The sequence below is a fragment of the Ceratotherium simum genome, chromosome 6 (genome assembly GCF_057802395.1).
Source record: "Ceratotherium simum simum isolate JZ-2026a chromosome 6, ASM5780239v1, whole genome shotgun sequence".
Lineage (NCBI taxonomy): Eukaryota > Metazoa > Chordata > Mammalia > Perissodactyla > Rhinocerotidae > Ceratotherium > Ceratotherium simum.
The window spans coordinates 71,861,602-71,879,991 of NC_141905.1; the positions used below are offsets into that span (position 1 = coordinate 71,861,602).

Consider the following 18,390-nt stretch of genomic DNA (forward strand, 5'->3'; position numbering starts at 1 on the left):
TCTTCCCCCTCTGCGTGGCGTTTGCCCCTCGCCCTCCCCACCTCCACCCCTCCGGGAAGGCGGAAAGACGGCCTCCGCCTCGCTCCGAAAGTTTCCGAGATAAATCCCGGGAAAGTTTGGAAGAAGGGGAGTACGCCCCGCGCGCCCCGCAGCCGCCCGGAGCTGCCCCCGGGCCCGCCGCCCCGCGCGCCCCGGCCCCGCGCCCCGCTCGGCCCGGCCGTGCGCCGCCCGGGCCGGGGCGCCCGGCCACTTGGGGCACTTTCTAAAAAGTTTCTTCTCGCTCTCTCCCGCTCCGCGCGGCCGCTGCCGTCCCCTCGCCGCCCCGCCATGTTAGCGGCCAAGAGGCAAGATGGAGGGCTCTTTAAGGGGCCACCGTATCCCGGCTACCCCTTCATCATGATCCCCGACCTGACGAGCCCCTACCTCCCCAACGGATCGCTCTCGCCCACCGCCCGAACCGTAAGTGCCTCCGCGCCCGGCCCCCGCCCGCGGCCCGCCTGCCCAGCCCCGCATGCGGCCCCTGCCCTGCCCCCTCCTCCCCCTCCCCTCCCCTCCCCTCCCCGCCTCCTCCCCTCCCCGCCTCCCCTCCCCCGCTCGTGGCCCAGGCAGCCCGAAACTCTCCAAACTTTTCTGCCTTTTGTGGACTGGATTTGTTTGCACTTCGCCATGTTCTTGCTTTCAGTTTGCTGCCTCGTGATGTTGGGGAGATCTTTCTTTCCAAGCACGGCTTTGTTGGGGGAAAAAAATCAGAAGAACTTTTTTTTGCGCTCTGATTCCCCCCTCCCCCTTTGGTGGAGTTGTTTGTTTCTTCACCCTGGGAAGATGACTGTGTGGCTCTTTCTTTTCTCTCTCTCTCCCTCTCTCTCTTCCTTCCCTCTTCTGTGGCGTCTTGGGCTTTCCTCGGTTAACCCCTTGGCTGCCGCTGCCGGGGACTGAGTGACTGGGCTGCGCCCGACGCGCGGAGTAGAGAGTGATTTTCCTCCAGGCGTTGGACTTGAGAACTAGCGAGCGCGCGGAGCCCGGGGCCCTGGAGAAGCGCTTCGGCTTTCTCTTTCGGCCGGTTATTTATTTAGCTTTCTAGTGGCGATCCCTGGCTCTCAGCCCTCCTCCCCTTTCCCCCTGGAAGGTCACGCTTTTCAGACTGGTCCTACTGCAAACTTGGGGGCTCTGGGCTTGCTTTTCTTTGGCAATCCCGCAGGGCCGCGAGCGCCCTGGGCGCCGTGGCGGGCTCGGCTGCCCGGCGCGCAGACTGCGGGCTCTCCCCGGCCGCGCTGAGTGGGGAGGCCCCTGTGGCCGGGGTTCTTGGTTGGTGTGTAGCAAGGATGGCCTCCTCCGAGCGGACTCGATGTATTTCTAGGGAATTTTGGCGCCTTGGGGTTTATAGTGGGGTCTGCGCTCGCCAGCTTCCGAGAAGGCCTTCAGTGGGCCGTGGGGGGCCAGAGACCAGGGTGTGCGGGGCCTAAAGGTGTGTAGAAGTTATGGGAGGACAAGAGCGGCTCTCCTTCAAGGGAATGGGCTGCTGATCGCGGGCCACTCAACTTTGGGGCCCCCAGGGCAGCGCGGGGTGCCAGGTTCCGGGAGCTCTTCCCTTAGTTTGCGTTCCGCTCCCAGCCCTGACATTTGTCAGTAAGGCTCATCCCCTTCCCCGATCGGCCTGTGCCCCCTGCCCTCGCCCTGAAACCCCCTCCCCCGTTCCAACCCTCCTCTAAAAAGCCTGGATTACGAATCTCTAGACGTTTGTCCCCGATTTCCTGGGATTGTCATTTTGCACCTTGTCTGGTTTGGTCCCTCTACCCCTTATTGACACGCACCACTTTTGTTTTTTCTTTTTCGGTAATTCGAGATAGCAATTTGAAATAAGGCCCCCACTGTTCAGCAGCCGTGATTCGGTGCTAATGGCCGAGGGTTTACCGGACGGGAGTCGATCAGATCTACAAGTGTTTTTTAAGCATTAAAATATTAACTATCAGGTTTGACTTGTTTTTTGGGCCCTGGCAAAAAAGGCAAGGGCATGCTAGACCGGTCATTTTTTACGGCTAGGAAAGAAATAATTATTCTCCCCCTCCCCTGCGCCCAGGCTTCTGCATGCTTGGGAAGCTAGGAGAGCATTTCAGCCCGACCTCCTCCTGCAGAGCCAGCTCTGTCAGGCTGCAGGGGCCGTTCTGTGGGTTGCAGCTGTAGGGGAAGCACTGTCCGGTTAGGTTGTATTTTTCTTGGGAGCTTGTGGGCACCTTAAAACGGGAGCATTCGGCTCAGAATCCGGAGGGTTTGTGTACTAACCAACCCGACCAAGCAACATTCCAAAGTAACCCTGAGAATTTTTTACTCTCCTCCCCTCCCCCTGCGATGGAAGCCTCTCTGGTATTATTCTAGAATCCACTTAGCCATCCGAAGGGCCATCTGAATATTGAGCTTTGATGGTGGGCTTGCTGGCCCTCTTGACTCTTTGCAAACTCCTTGTGACTGCTGGCGATCTTGCTGACCTGTCTCCTAAAACTTGACCAGTTGTGTTGTAATTAGGAAGTAGAGAAATTGTTAAAGGCAAATATATGATTTCCCGGTGTGAAGAGGAAGGCTCCCAACCATGGGTCCTCTTTGTGGGCTTTATGGGAATAGACAGCATCTAGTTATTTTAATTGTGGACATAGCGGGTGGCCTTGTGCTGTGACATCAGATTGAGTCGGAGAAGACATTTCTGAACTCAGTAGGCAGTTTTAGTATTTGAATGTCAAACACCAACAGACATCTTTGTGTGTTCTCCTCCTTCCTGTTACCTGGGTTAGATTATGTGCTCCAAAATTAAAGTGATTCATTTAGGCCGGTAAGCAGAGCAATGGAAATGAGGACAAGAGGCTGTTGTGTGTTGCCCCTGACGTCTTCGATCAGAGGGCCAGCTTGCAATTCCAGATTTGATACAGCTGCCGGAGGAGTCTATAGGCAAGATAGCGGTCTTTTCATGCTCATCTGAAATGCTTAGTGTTTCATAGAGTGTGTTTTTGAGGGCAAGGTGTAAAGACAAATTAGCTGTGTGCTTTGTTCTTTTCCCGGCCCTCCTTGGTGGTGGTGTTTTTGCTACATTTTCTGTTACTTATGAGTGTACCTGTAAGCAGCTGCATCCTTTAAAAAGCAAACTCTTTGGATCCTTGATTTCTGCTTTTCTGTTTTAAGAATGTAAAGAATTAAGGAGTATCATTAAATCGGCTTATGATGAATAATACATTATCTCAAGAATAATGCTTTAATTGCTGAAGATGCCGTAAAGCTTGATAGTAATAAATTTATTTTAAAACGACAAAGATTTCTGCATAACATTAATTTAGTCTTTGATACGGTAATAGGAAGGGCTTTTAAAAAGACAGATTCGAATACAAGAAAGCATTAAGGAGAGAGGTCTAGTGAAGTGGATGGGAAGTCACAGAACTGCAAATATTAGAATTGTGGTTACATTTGTATACTAAAGATAAGAATACTGTTACCATATTAAAGTTGAAAGGAAAAAGTAGTTTTACATTTCTTCTCCTTCCTGCCGAATGAGAAATAGGAATATGGTGGTTGAAATTCCAGTTATGTTTGAAATTTCTTTGTAAGGGCTTGATTATTAGAGCTGTCGCATCTTGTTTTATCCAAAGTTATTTGCTTTTCAACTGAGCTGTTTGCTACCAGGTTGAACAAATAAATAAGCGGCATCTTGAATTCATTTTTGAACTTGGAATCCGGCATTTAAAGGAAACCAAGAGGGGCCTGTTCGTTGGGGTTTTATTTAGCCCGGCAACAACTTCTCTTTCTGCCTTGTGAAAGATGGATTTCTTCTCCTGACTCAAACAACATAATCCTTTCAAATACAAAAGATTTAGACCTTGGCGTGTGAAGGGTTAATGGTGGTCCTTCCCGGTTGCCTCCTGCCCCCCACCATCACCCCTGATTGTTTTGACAACACTTTTCAAAGTGTGACATTCCGAGCCCCTCCATAACAATGTAATATTACTGTCATTACACAGGTCATTACATTTTAAATAGAGAACAATAAAATGCTTATCGCCCTGAAAAAGAACAGGTGTTCTTGCCCTTCTTTGGTATTTATGCTAATTGTTTTTCATCTCCTTCAGAAATATTTATGGCGAACATGTTTAGATTTCAGTCTCAATGCAACGGTATTAATTCCATGCTAATCTTTATAGGTTGGGGTTTAATGTCTGCACTATGGATTATGGGCTCAACATTCACCCAATAAGTCATATTTTAATGATTATAAATTTAATATGCCAGCGCTTTGCAGTTTGTTGAAATTAAAGCTTTCTGAAGCCCCAGAAACAAACTATTAGGCAGTTGGGAGCCTAACGTGCTTATCTGGAAGAAGTGTTTCTGGAAACTTCTGACTGCCTAAGGGGGGTAGCTTTCATTTGATGCCCCCTATCTGATTGAGAAAAGATTTGGAGGAAAACAATCCCGGTTCTTGCTAGGAGTTTTCCACCTTGATTTTAATTTTTCTGATACGGAGTTCATCGAGAGTCACTGCTGGAAGCTGGGAAGCTTTCTGTTTCTTAAGCTGTGAAAAAGTTACAGGAAGGTTTCCGGGGGCTGCCAGATCAAGAATGCTGTTCTGTTAGCAGCGCAGGATAACTGCAGTTCTGCACGCCATTAAAAAAATATTTGCTTTAGAAAACTAGCATTTTAATAGTTGCACCAGAGGCTGTGCTTTTAAAGATGACAGTAGAAGTCTTTCCAGGTTTTGAATGCCTCCTTACATCCCGCGAGGTGCCTGTGTGCCGGCAAAAAGTGCCTAGATTTCTTGGTTGAGAAATCCTGGTGCAACTTCTCTTACACATGCACAGTGGGTAAACTAGAAGGTATCTAAGAGGATTTTACATTTTGTCAGATGTTTCACAACAGGGGCCCCCGAATCACATTAAAAATGCACTGTAGAGAAGGGACAGCTGCAAATTTTTGTGTGGACGCGTGTTTCTGGACCATGACTAAAACTCCGAGGACCTTTTCCCCAGCTGTCTGGAAGTTATGTGGAAGTTGGTTTATTGGCAGTTAAGTATGAGACAACCTGGATTTAGCAAAAGCTCTCTCCTACACAGGAAGTAGATGACATTCTGGGGGGGAAGGGACGAGACTTCAGGCAAGGAGTGATTTACTCCTTTTTTGTTTTTTTAAACCATGGAGTTGCTAAATAAATAAGCACTTTCCAAGGAAGTAGGTGTAAGCTTTTTAGTCTTGGTTAAGTGGAATTAGATAATATCTTTAACCGCATTTATAGCTTTTTGGAGGCGACACTTTTCAGAAGTTTTAAAAAGGAGGGGTAAATCAAATTCTTGAGGCTTTTATTTTTGAAGGGGTGTGTGATGTGGGCGTCTGAGTTTCTTCTGGGAGTGAATATTGGCAATGGTGTAAGTAAATCTTCAACTCTGACTTATAATTGAGCACATTTGTGAAGGAAATGGTTAATTTTACAACCAAAGGCAAACTTGCACCTCGACAGGTCTGCTGAAAGAAATGTGCCCCAGTCCTTTGCTGGCAAGCGCCACCGGGTCATAAATCCACAGGCTTTATTTACAGCCCATAACACTTATGAATGTTAAGATATTTGACGCCACGTTGGCCTTATAATATTCAAGGTCCGCAGACATTGGCAGTAGCTCAAATTTCTCTCACTAATTATAAGCAATGAGATGGGGGGGAGCCCATTGCAAATGCTGCCCTCCCCCCTCCTCTGACCCCCACCTCTACAATCTGAGCTTACTGAGACAGACACACTTTCCTTTGGCAGCTGATTTGTACTTTTCCTCTAGGCTATTGTTACACACATTTATAAAGAGCACTTTCAGGGATGGAAATTCAGTGGGGGGGTTCTGCACAAATGCCTTTTTCAAAAGCAAAGTTGCTCTAGGTATTTGCATCTTTTTCCTTTTTTCTGGTTTCTCTCATTTTCCTTTCTTTCTCTTTTCTTCTTTTTATTTTTGGAGACTGTGTTGCCTATATTGTGATATTTCCCAGAATACTTAGACCTGATATGGGAGACTGCTCTTTAATTTATATGACGTTCCATTGAGTGGGAAGGGAAAAAACACACGTTGTGTACTGCGCTAGTTAAGGTGAGGGTTTGAAAAAGAAAGTGAGGTGGGGTGAGGAGAATTGATTAAAAGAATTTGATAGATGAGAAAAGAAAATCCAGGTTTACGTTAGGGATGGGAAGGCCACTCATTTGGGAAAAGTTGACCAGTATCTGGGAGAGGAAGCACAGAAAATAGCCAGGGAGGCAGAATAAATGCTTAACTAAGAAAGATTAGAAAAGTATAAGAAGATGGGATGAAAATTTGGGCTTGAGGGAATGGCTTGATTGAAATTGGAGATTGAAAATTTCTTATGAGAAATGGAAGTACCATGCGGGGGGGCCAGCTGTTAAAAACTGTGTTGCCTGGCTCAGGAAGGACTGTTCCCATCCACTCCATACCCAGAGCTCTATCCAGCAATACATGTGTTCATATCAGTTATTGTGTGAGGATCTGGCGATCTGGGGGTGGGGCCGTCTGTGGTCGAGACCCCAATGTGAGAGAGGAGACCAATTATCTAGCCGCTTTTAATTTATTTTTAAAAAGTGGGCTGTTCTGGTCTGTATGTTACAAACTGACCACATGGTTGGTGGGGGGGGAGGCCGAGGCGACTGGGTAGCTGGTGAGGGGGGCTGATGGCTCTGTCATTTCTGGCTTGATCCTTCCTCCTCCAACCCAAACTTAGAGACCTAGGCTGAAAGGTTTTATTTTCTAATCAATGGAATGCAGAAAGTTACTAGCCCTCAGGGACAGATGTGAATCCCTTAACAGCTCATTACAAAGATGGGGCTGTGGGATCTTTGAACGGGTTATCAGCCTTGGTGTTCTTCGGTTTTCCCAGGATAGATTTTTCTTCCTTAGGCACATCTGATTTCGGGCTGGTAACTCAGCCGGTTGTATTATATTCTTTTTTGTCGTGAAGTAGCCCGAAACAGTTTGGTCTACAGGGGGAGGAATGGCTGTGAGTGGGATCGGCTCCGAAGGAGTTAAAATTGCTCGCTAAAGTTTGGCATCATGAAAATAAATTTGAGGCCTGGTAGGCATTAGCAGGGCACAGCACATTTACGGAGCTTAATTAGTATGAACTGTAATTGTTCATGGTCTGCCAGAAGAAGTAATGTTCAGGAAAAGTGGAGTCCCTCTCTTGCAGTCTTCAGTTTGAAACCGATAAATCACTTGCATATTTGTGTAGTGATTCAAATGGAGCTAAGACCTCTCCCATCCCAACATGTGGTAAATTGTAAAGTCAATGAATTGCAGATGTAGGCTACAGTGAGATTCTCTAAGAAAATGCAGAATGAATGAGAGAGAGTGATGCTATAAATATTTACTGAGAAGATAACTAGGTTCCTGCGTGCTGGGCCAATTACGACATACTAAATATGTTAGTAAAATGCCTTAAAAATCGAGAGGATTTGTGTGGGTCTTTGGGTGGGTTGGATTGTTTTGGAAAGGGAAATAAAAGGCACTATATTATTGTCATGTCAGTTTTATTAAGCCTGAATCACAATGGCATAGCCAGGGAGGGACACATGAAACCCACGTTAATGCAAATTAATTCGTTATGAGTCGCGGTGCTGTGACTGCTAAGTGGAGTAATGATGGGGCATCATTTTAAGAGTGTTAGTGTAGCAACTTTTAATGAAAAATGCTATGTTAGGAACATGTCTCAGCACTTTAGCCCATGTGTTTTTATATGCTAGAAATGTGTTTTGTAGAAGAGCAGGAAACTTGATTCACTTTATTCCCCCCCCAACATTTTAAGAACTTTAATTATGTTTTGAGGTTTAAAGAAAATCATCTAGTTTTTCCTCAAAAATCAACCCAGAAATGCCTATCACCATAACCAAGTTCAACTTCAACTTTTCTTTTTTTTTCTTTTTGCAAGAGATTGCAGCAACAAAGTGGAAAAACAATGACTGTAGCATCCCTTGGTAGACCTGTAGATGTAACGTTCTCCGAGCGATTTTTTTCCCCTTTTTTTCTTCTTAGAGGATTTTGGTCTGAGGCAATGTTGCAAGTCAATACTTCTTTCCCCCATTGTGAGTAGGTGGATGTGTATGGAAGCTGTAAAAGTTAATGATCGTTCTCTGACTCATAGCTGATGGTTTCAGGTTGAGGAAAAGAAAAGAAGAAATTAATGAGGGTAAATAGACATTTGATGGAACATGGAGACAGAAGGAGAGATTGTTCTTGTGTCTGAAGGCATGTGTTTTGTTGCAGCAGAATTTCTGAAGGAGAATGCCAGGAAGTGAAAAGGCCAGGCTTTTATGAAGTTATTGTTTTAGGATGGCACAAATGTTCGGTGTCTAGATCTTTGCAGGAATGTCTAAGCCGGGTACCTACCAGTTGGTGCTGGTTTTGCTTTCCCACTGGAAGTTAGAGGTCCCCTTGACAGTTTTTAAAAGGGCAGGCAAAAACCCAAAGTCCTGGATAGAAGTTTATTTCCCATTAAATATAAGAGGCTCCCGACATAGGACGAGGGGTGCTGTCTCTGTCCTGAAAGATGACCGATGACCTAAGAAAAAGTCTTAGTTATACTAAAAAAAAAAAAGTATTTTGTCATTTACGATAATGGCATGGAAATTAAAGAGATTCATGGTGGTAGCTACAGGGTAGAAAGGAGAGTGAACCAAAAACCCCTCAAAACCAAAATCTTTTAGGAAATAAATCTGGATTTTTTTATATAAAAGAGAAAGGCAAGTGATTCATAAAGCTGAAAATAAAGCAAATGCTCTCCCTCTCCCCAATTTAGTAGAGTGAAAAGGCATAAAAAATTAATCTTCATCCCATTGGAAGTTCACTTCATGCTGGAAAAACCAACATAGGATTTCAATTTCTTTAGTTACCTTTGAGCATGAGATCCCTGTGGTTGAAAAAGCCATTCTCCTTCCCTCCTATCTCTGGCTATCTCTGATGTCTTGTATCTGAAACATCAACTGTAGGGCCCGTAGTAGTGATTAGGAATAAAATGAGAGAAATCAAGATAGGATCATAATAAGGGAAGCGGTTCATCATAAAATGTTGGTTTTTCAATTGCTGGAAAATTGTGCACGCCCAGCCACATCTTCTTGGTTCTTCCTGTGGACAAGTGAGGGCAGGGTCATCTGGACGTGTCAGAATGGGTGGGTGGGCCTGGCCATTGTAAACAACCACGCAGGAAGGGAAGGTTTATTTTGTTGAGTTTCACGGGAAGGAATTAAATGAAAAGTACCTGGGAGTTCTCATTTGGTGACACTCCAGGACACCCCAGGGAGGGAGGCACCATGTTGAGGGCGTGTTGTGTGCCCAGGGTGTAACAGCCACAGTTGCTGGCAGAAGAAGTGACACGGACTGCTGTAGGTGACCAAGAGCAGGGTGGTCCCAAGAGTCGAGGCAGGTGGGCCCCTGGTTCTTAAACTCAGAGAAGCCTTAGATAGCCGTCTTGGCGTGGCTCTCTCAACCTCCCCTCATCTTCCAAAGAATCAAGGGCCAGCCATCTCTTGTTCTCTCCTTCCTTAAAGCTTTTTACAGAGATATAAATAAATTATTGTTCCAGTTTAGAATGCCAAGTTTTTACTGGGTCCTTGTATTTTATCTTGGTTTTAAAAAGCTAGACTATAATGAACAAGGCATCTTTGTGTATTAGAGGGAAGGGAAAAGCAGTTTAAAGTGTGTGTTTTAGAAAAGAGTATTGGAGAAAAGAGAGGGTGGAAACCCAAAGGAGACACAAGAAAACTGTAAGTCTTCGTTCGGCGCTGTAGCTGGGGGAAGTTTAGCTCGAAATCTCTTCAACACAGTGGCGACGGGCTGGGAGGAAAGATCTGATGGGAGCTTGGGCTGTGTGGATTTATGAGCTGGTCGAGGGTGTTCTGTGTGGCTGGACACCTGAGGAGGGAAGTTACATTGCTTGGGGGAGTTAGAAAGGAGTGTGTGAAGGTTAAATTAACTTTGTCCTGCTAGATTCTTAAGGACTTTGCAGCTGGGGCTTTACTGTTTTAATTGCAGCATTGTCTCTGGGGGTGTGGTGTTGGCTGGGTGGTGGTGAACGCCAGGATTAAGAATGGAACCGGACAAGTGCAAATTGAATTTGGATTAGCCACAGTTTCATTAATTTATTCATAAGACTGTGATTATATGAAATTTTGCTTCCCAGACATATAGTTAGTTATCAGGTGTCCATTCAATTTTAATTGACAATATGAGATTCCCGTGGTTACTCTGAGTGCAGATTGCCTAGGGCTTTGCAGGGTTTGTGGGAAGAAAAGCTTGGACAAGTTTTCGTTAAGCCCTGAATCAGGCAGTTGGAAAAAAGGAGAATAAAACCGGCTGAAAAGGGGGACAAGTTGTTAGTGTCACCTTCTGTGTTTAGACTGAGAGCCCTCCCCAGACAAGAGCTGCTTTCCAGCCAAGAATTCCAAACTCGCAGAGGAACCTGTTACCTTGCACAAAAGTTGTTTTAACGTGATGCAGAATTGTCACAGTAATTAGTGCCATCTATGCTTACTGACTGGCCGTTTTCACAAAAAGGACGGGGGGTGCAAAGGGTACAGGTTCATCTTGCTTTTTCAGCAATTCACTTGAGATGAACTGCTTCTGAGTGTGTGTGGGGGCCGTGTGCGTGTGGGGCATATCTTCAGTTGCTCAGTGTTCATTTCTTGTTGTTTTAGGGACATTGGTTCATTACTCTGCTTTGACAGGTAAAGGAATATATTTTGGGGGCGCACCTTTATTGTGCCCCCTTTTAACTTTGATTAATATTATGTTTTGGGGCAAGCGGTCTCATAACATATATAGGCAGTGTTTTTGTTTGTTTATTTAGAATAGATGAAATGATCTCAGAACCCACTGTATCCTAAAAGGGGGACTTATAGCCTTATCCCATGAGCAATATGGATTTAGACTATTTTTTAAATTTGATTACTGCTGTGTTGTGTTTGTCTTGAGTTGGTTCAGAAGTTCTTATATAAGTTTCTTTTTTTCCTCTCCTTTTCTTTTTTTAAAAACCTGTGTGGACTGAATAATTTTTCTTGCAGGGAGCAAGATATAAAATCATTGGGTCTAAAACTGGCTTGCAGGCTGGGTTATGCTTTGCTGTATGGAAGTGTCCTGGAGTAGTAATAGTTTAGCAGTAGTAATAGCGATAGCGTGTTATAATACAGATCCGTGTTTGGAAATACAGCTGATTTGCCTTTTGCTAGTCAGGATTGGGCAGCGGTTCCCTAGGACCACCTGACTCTTCATTATTTGTTCATACATGGCAAATTAAAATGCATTTTCAGATATTGTTGAGATCCTTTAGTGATTGTGGTACTGTTTATACAACAGATCAGGTGTTTGTTTTCCCAATTGGTGGGATCCCAGGATTAACAAATATTATTTGGGAAAAGAATAATTTGGTGAGGAATCTTGATATTCCTTTCTGTTTGGGGATCCCCACTTCTTTGAAGGGGGGTCTGCAGGGCTTCAGAGGGAAAGGCCTGGAAGAGACTTCAGTTTTCTGCTGTGGAGGGTCTGGGTGAACCAGGGACATACATTCACCCAGGGGCCACCGAATAAGTGGTCTTCAGAAGACTCCGTGGCTCTTTGGCAGTGGCTGGCTCCCTCTTTGGGGAAGTGTGGATTCCTAGAGTGCGGGCTACAGAGCTGTCCTGGGACGGGTAGCTTAGTCATTGCGAAAGAATGTATAAGGCATCGGGTGGCCCCTGAATTCTGCCTGACACATTTGTTTTCCCCAAAATAGAATTGTGTTTGAGAGCGAGAGCCCAGTTATTAGAACCGTGGGGGTCTTGTACCTGTTGCAGTCTCGTGGCTTCTCATAATCCTTTCTCTCACTACCTCTTCCTCTTGCCTACATGTCGCAATTCTGATGACTTTTTGCAGCACACAGTTAATTTTTCTGCAGCATCCTGCTCAGCACACTGGCTTCCTTTATGTCTTAATGGGCATCCGTCTTTCCTTTTCATGTCATTGATTCTCACTCCTGGCCCCCTTCCCCCTCCCTTTTTGCTTATTGAATAGGCGTTTTCTTTTTTTTTAAACTTCACCTTAGATTATTTGTGATCATCTTGTTCATAGCCACAAATAAAAATACACAGGTCTTGATTGAATGCCAAGGCTGCACTTCAATCTGGGAAGGTTTGTCTGCTATTCATAAACTGCTTAAGATGTTTTCTTGTAGTTTGTGACATAAGCAGAACGCTTTGATTTGGTTTCTTTCTACAGCTCCATTTTCAGTCCGGGAGCACACATTACTCTGCGTACAAAACGATTGAACACCAGATTGCAATTCAGGTAGGCAATGCAAGAGATCCTGAAGCTTGAATTGTCAATATGTAGGTCTCTTGTGTCTTTTATTCTCCACCCCTTCCCCCAACCTAGATGATGGTGATGATGTTGATGGTGATGATGATGATGATGGCGGTGATGATGATGGTGGCGAGGATGATGATGATGGCGGTGATGATGATGGTGGTGGTGGTTGATTCATTGGGGGAGGTGGGAAGCAAAGAAAAAACAAGAGCAGGAGAAATGCTGCTAAAATGATTTAAAGATACGGAAAGAAAGAGAAGCCTGTGTTTTTTGTTAAGAATTTCTTCATCAGGCATAATGGGCACCCAGACCCCAGCTTGGCTACTGTTTTTTGCTTAGGGAGAGGTCTCAAATTGGGAGTAAAATGAGGCGACAGAATGTGAATGAGAAGAATGAAGGCGGGGAGGTGGGAGAGGAGGCTGTGTGGCAGCCAGAGAGTTGCTTCCGGTAGATCAAAATCATGTTAAGTGGTGCTAAGAATATCACTTTTGACCTGGTTGTCCTGAAATGTTGGTTTCTCTTGGACCTGTTGATATATGACACTAAAAGTGCTGGAAGGGAGAGGCGACAGATCCCAGCATCTGATGAGAGTCTTGTTTCCTGCTCACGTTGTACTTTCATTCTCTTAAATCCGAAGGCTAATTAAACAAATCACGGACTAATATAGACTCAGCTGAACTGATGCCAACAGAGTGCAATCGTGGAGGGAGAGCAGACTAATACGATTTTCGTCTGTCTGCCTGGCCTTGCCAGGATGGATGTACCTCATGCGGTAACTAATGGTACTGAAACTTCTTGTCTTCTGGTTTAACCCTTTGAAGCGAGGCTCTTTAAAACCGGTGGTTGTGATGTTCAAGTCTGGCTCTCCGGTCTCTCTTCTTGGGAGTGGTTGTTGGTTGGTTAGACCATGGCTCCCTTTCTCGTAATTGCCCCTTGCAGATGACGTGTGTATGTCTATGTGGTCTCATGGACTCCAGCCACATGGCAGCTTTGTAGCTCTGCTGTTTCAAATCTGCATCTTCCCAGATAAGACTTGCAAATAGCCATTAGCCCCAGGTAAATGGTGAGTTACTCCACCAGTGAGAAGTATGACTCAGCAGACAGTTTTATTTGGTGGATCCCTGATGTTTTTGTGTTCATATCAAGGCGACAGTCACTTATTTCAAAAATATTTTGATTACTTCTGCAGTTGAGCTGCTGATGTGTGTGTGTGTTCTAGGGGAAAGTGCGAGTCTTGGTCTTCCCCCACCATCCCCAAATATTTTCAAGCCTGGTCTCTTTAACTGATGCTGCAGTTGTTCTTGCTGGCACACTTCCTGGTGGACCCTTCTTCCATTTGATTAACAGCATGGTGAATCTTGCTCCCAGAAAATGGTTTAGACTCAGGGTTTGGTTAGAGAAGAAGCCCAAACCCTAACTCCGTGAATGGATGGATGAACAGACAGTGTCCTGAGGCCTTCTACAGCTCGTGGAGTGCTGGAAAATCCTGTTGCCCAGGGTGTGGGAATTGTTGAGGTTGAATAGCATAGTGATCGCTATCTTGGTGTGGAAAGGCTGGCTGGGGCCATGTCACTGGGAGACCAGCCGAGACCAGACCAGCTGTTGTGTCTTTACACCCATTGCTGAAGCGTCCCTTGTTAGGCCGAGCAGTTCGTCTTTCTCCAGACCACCTGGCACGGTGCAGGCCATGTGAAGCTCTTTCTCAGGAGGAAGATGGAGTAAATTACAGAGCTCATTGTTTGGAGGACTGAAACCATTACTGTTTCTCCATGAACAGGTAGTATTGTTCTCCCACGCTTCTATTTGCTAAGGCTTGATGCCCATGTGGGCAAACAGAGAGACATTTTATTAGAGACCCAGCACCGGCATGCTTTCAGTGTTCATTCTCTCCCAATCTCTGCTAGACCAGGACGAGGCCAAGCCAACTGGCATCTAGCCGTAATTTTAGTTTGATCATCAAAGGATAAATGGCAAAAAACAAAACAAAAGAAGCAAAGGGAAAAAAGAGGAAACCTCAGACACAATAAAATTGTTCTCAAAGCCCATGGCGGCTCAGCAGCAATGTGGGGGTTAGAGGAGAGGGTGGCCCTGCTTTGGTGTGGAGTGGAGTGGACGTTTTCCCTTTGCTCCATTCTGCAATTTAAGGCTTAAATGCAACGTGTTTGGTGGGGCAGAATTTTCTTCCCTGGAAACTTAAAACTGTTTAACCTTAGTAAATACTGTATTTCAATATGAGGTGAGCTTGTTGCTCTCCTAAGCTATATCCTAAAATAACCTCGTAGTATGACACCGTGCATCACATGAGATTCATACCCCTTTCCCTTCCCATCCCTCTTGTAATCTCAGGACTTGGCCAAGTTCACCATTTATATGAATGACCTCTGGGTGATTCTATAGACATGTCCTGTTCTTGTAAAAGGTTTGGACACAATATCAGTTGTTGTGTTGGGGTCTTCCCCACTTTTGACAATCTCCTAACTCCTTTCAGTTTTGAAAAGACAAGAGTAACACAAATGGCCATATTCTCCCTGAATGGTTAACACAGATATAATTGGAATGAAAATTAAAAGGCCTTTGTTTTAGACATGCTTATTTAACTTTATTGATTTTTAAAGAGTTTCACTGAAATATAATGTAAATACAGCATAGTACACAGATCTTTAGTGGAGAGGTGGATGAACTTTTATATTTGTGAACATCCATGAAATCATCACCCAAATGAATATATGGAATGAGGTTGGAACACTTTCTCTGTAAAGGGGCCAGATAGTAAATATTTTAGGCTTTGTGGGCCATACAGTCTCTATGGCAACTACTCAACTCTGCCATTGTGGTGCAAAAGCCACCCAATATAATACCTAAAGGAATAGGTGTGGCCGTGTCTCAATAAAACTTTATTTATATCAACAGACAGTGGCAGGATTTGGCCCACAGGCTGTAGTTTGCTGGCCCCTGATACAGAATATTACCAACTCCCCAGAAGTCTTGCTTTTTCCCTTCTCTTCCCAGTCGTACGGCTTCCCCCACCTCCAACAAAAATTCTTGCCATGGATTAGTTTTGCCTGTTTTTTTAGCTTCTTAGAAATTGGGTTGTATAGAATATACTGTTTCATGTCTGGCCCCACTCAGCATTATGTCTATGAGTTTCATCTCTCTTATTGTGTGTAGTAATAGTTTGCTCTTTTTTATTGCCATGTAGTGTTCCACTTAGGAATATGCCACATGCATGTTCTTTTTATGATATTGGATATTTGGATTGCCTCCAATTTTCTGCTATTATGAATAATGTCCTAATAACATTCTCACTCACATCTTTTGGAGGAATATATGTGTCCATTTCTCTTGTTCATACACAGCAGTGGACTTGGAGAGGCAGGGGGTAATATGTGTGTTTAGCTGTGCATTGACCTTTTGAGAGAGACTTGAACACTGGATTTCAGGTGTTGTCATTAAAATGCACTAGCATAGTGATTGTTGGGTATGTGAGTGATATATATGAGGGGGAGCAGTAAAATGATCTAGGTGTGATCAGAGGCTAGTTTGCCCAGGCTCCTGTGCAGACCCTTTCACACAGTGGTTTGGCTTCAGGCCCCAGCTCCTAGGAACTCCTCCCATTGTCGCCATTAACCTGGGAAGAGATTTTGTAGGCTGAATGCAGCGGGGGACCCACATTGCAGATGCCTCCCAGGGATGCCTGGCAGGTGATGGTGGATAAATGTTTAGACATCTTTGTTGCCTCCCTGAAGAGAGCTCTTCCAACACTCCTCCGCTCATCATTATTCCAACCCCAAGAGCAGTGTTGTAATCAAGGTCAAGACCCAGAGAAGATGTTTCCCTTGGTTTTCAGAAGGGCTACTTTAGAACCAATTAAGCCTTTGTTTTAAGAGTATTTTGGCCAAAGGTTGATGTTTTAACACCAAGTCAGATGTGATTTAGGAAAAAAAAACTCCACACACAGCAAAAACAAACTGTGTGGACCTTTCTTTGTTGTTTTTCTTTTGAGATGTGAAGTGGTGTGTGTGTGTGCGCATGCGCGCGTGCATGCACGTGCTTGTGTGTGTGCACAGAGACAACTAGGAGAGGATCCAGAAGAAATGGACCATTTTATTTGTTTACACAGCTGAGTGGTGGAGACTCTGCAGTGGGTGTTGCTTTCCCTCTTGTCCTCAGGCTTACAAGCTTCCATCTGAGTTTTACCAGAGTACCCCTTCTGCTTGGTCTTCGAACTCATCCGCCATGATTCAGTAAGGCCCCATGGACTCTCCTCCAGGGCCTGGGTGCTTTCTGGAGTCAAGCAGAGTAGGAGAGAAGCTGCAGAGTGTCCTGGCCCCATATTGGCCACTTACTCTTGGAATGTGAACTTGATGTGTTGTCTTGTCTGTGTCTTAAAATCATTAAGATTCCTGAGGTGCTATGGCTTGGAGTCCATCTCTTTGCCCAAGTAGATCCTTGGCATTAGTGATAAAAATGGCCAGAGGTTAGTACCAGTGGGTTTGGCCGGGATGTTCGGGAGGGCTCCTGGCTTTGCCCCACTTTACGCTCCTGTTGGTAGTCTCTTGTGTTCTAGGCCCATCTACACACCACAGCTTCCCTGGCCTTTCAGTTCTTATGAGGATGTGCTCTCTCGGTTGAAGAGCAAGTCTGAGCTCAGTGGGAGAACTTCCAGAAACAGCTTCAGTTCTTAGTGCGGTCACTTCCTCACTCTTCCTTTAGGTCCATCGCTAGACCTATCTGTGAGATTTCATGTCCACTTTCCACAAAGAACAAAGTGTGTGTGTGTGTGTGTGTGTGTGTGTGTGTATGGAGAGAGAGACACAGATGTCATTTCACCAGAGTAGTTTGACAAAGCGTGTGGATGCCAGTTAACTCATTCAAAAGATTCATTCATTTGCTACAGTGGTAAGTTTTAGCTTAATTGTCTAATTTAAGTCCACGCTTTAGAATGTTCATTTATTCATTAATTCAAAAATATTTGTTGTGCGTCTATTGTGTGCCGGGCCCCTGGGAAGTTCATCAGTGAGCAAAGCAGACGAAATCCCTTGCTCTCACTGAGCTTAAATTCTGGTGATGTTTTAAACACTGATTATAAGCACCCCACTCCTTGGTCTGTTGAGTAGGTTTTGGGTGCAGTTTGAGATTTTGCATTTTTAATCAGGGTTCTGATTTTCGGCCTACTAAAAGTTTGAGAATTGCTGCCCTAGAGTCTTCTGAAGTCAATGGATTGATCATTTATTGGCTACTTAGTCGTTTTCACTTGCTGAATAAAAATTGAGGGCTGGCCAAGTACTCGATCAGGATAACTTTTTCTCATTTTGAGTGAGAAGCTAGACTGCTCTGAGGTTCCCATGAGGCCTTTCCTTCTCCATGGGTATGTGAAGAGAGCTGGATACTTTTGCAAGGTTCCAGAAGAGGCACTTCTTTGTTTATGAAGGAGTAGCTGGGACAATAATGTGCTTGGTCTTAGGGGTTAGAGGCAATAACAACCATTGATAATAATAGCAGCTTATGTGTATTGAATTCTCCTGATGCATTGGGGCTGGTGTTAAGTGCTGTATGTGAATTATAGATTCTTCGTAACAACACGGAAGGAAACACAAAAGGTGTAGTTACTATTATTATCACCATTATCCCCATTTTGTAAAGGAGGAAACGGAGACTCAGATACCTGAGGTATTTTGCCCAAGATCGAGGAATTAGGATTCAAACCCGGGCAGTCAGACTGGAGAGAGACTGTACCACACAGCCTTATGCTAACTACTATCTATGCAAAATAATGCTCAAGAGGGTCCAAGGGTTTCCTGAAGCAGTGGTGAGCACCCAGCTCTCTGGGCTGTATACAAAGGAATCCCCTGGGAGCTGCTCCAAAATCCAGAATCCTGGGTTTTACTCCTGGGAGATTTCCATTCATTAGGACTAGGTCAGTGTTTCACAGACTTGAGTGAGCATCACCTGGAGAGTTTAAGATGAAGATTGCGGCCCCACCCCCAGAGATTCAGGTTCTGTAAGTCCTGAACCTGACCTACAGGTCAGGGTGGGTCCCCTC

The 18,390-nt window shown here is 44.9% G+C and overlaps 1 protein-coding gene across 30 annotated transcripts in view; it reads left to right on the forward strand.

Moving 5' to 3' along the window:
* The window catches only part of TCF7L2 (transcription factor 7 like 2), a 193,608-nt gene that overhangs the window by 930 nt on the left and 174,288 nt on the right, over nt 1–18,390 (forward strand). For 17 of the 30 annotated variants that reach the window (XM_087432593.1, XM_087432599.1, XM_087432600.1 and 14 more), the window contains exons 2-4: nt 60–124; nt 333–459; nt 12,261–12,329. In XM_087432593.1, the coding sequence (XP_087288719.1) occupies nt 60–124; nt 333–459; nt 12,261–12,329 (261 nt within the window). The remainder of the gene's footprint in view (nt 1–59; nt 125–332; nt 460–12,260; nt 12,330–18,390) is intronic. The other 13 variants (XM_087432601.1, XM_087432607.1, XM_087432609.1 and 10 more) reach the window with 1 other exon arrangement.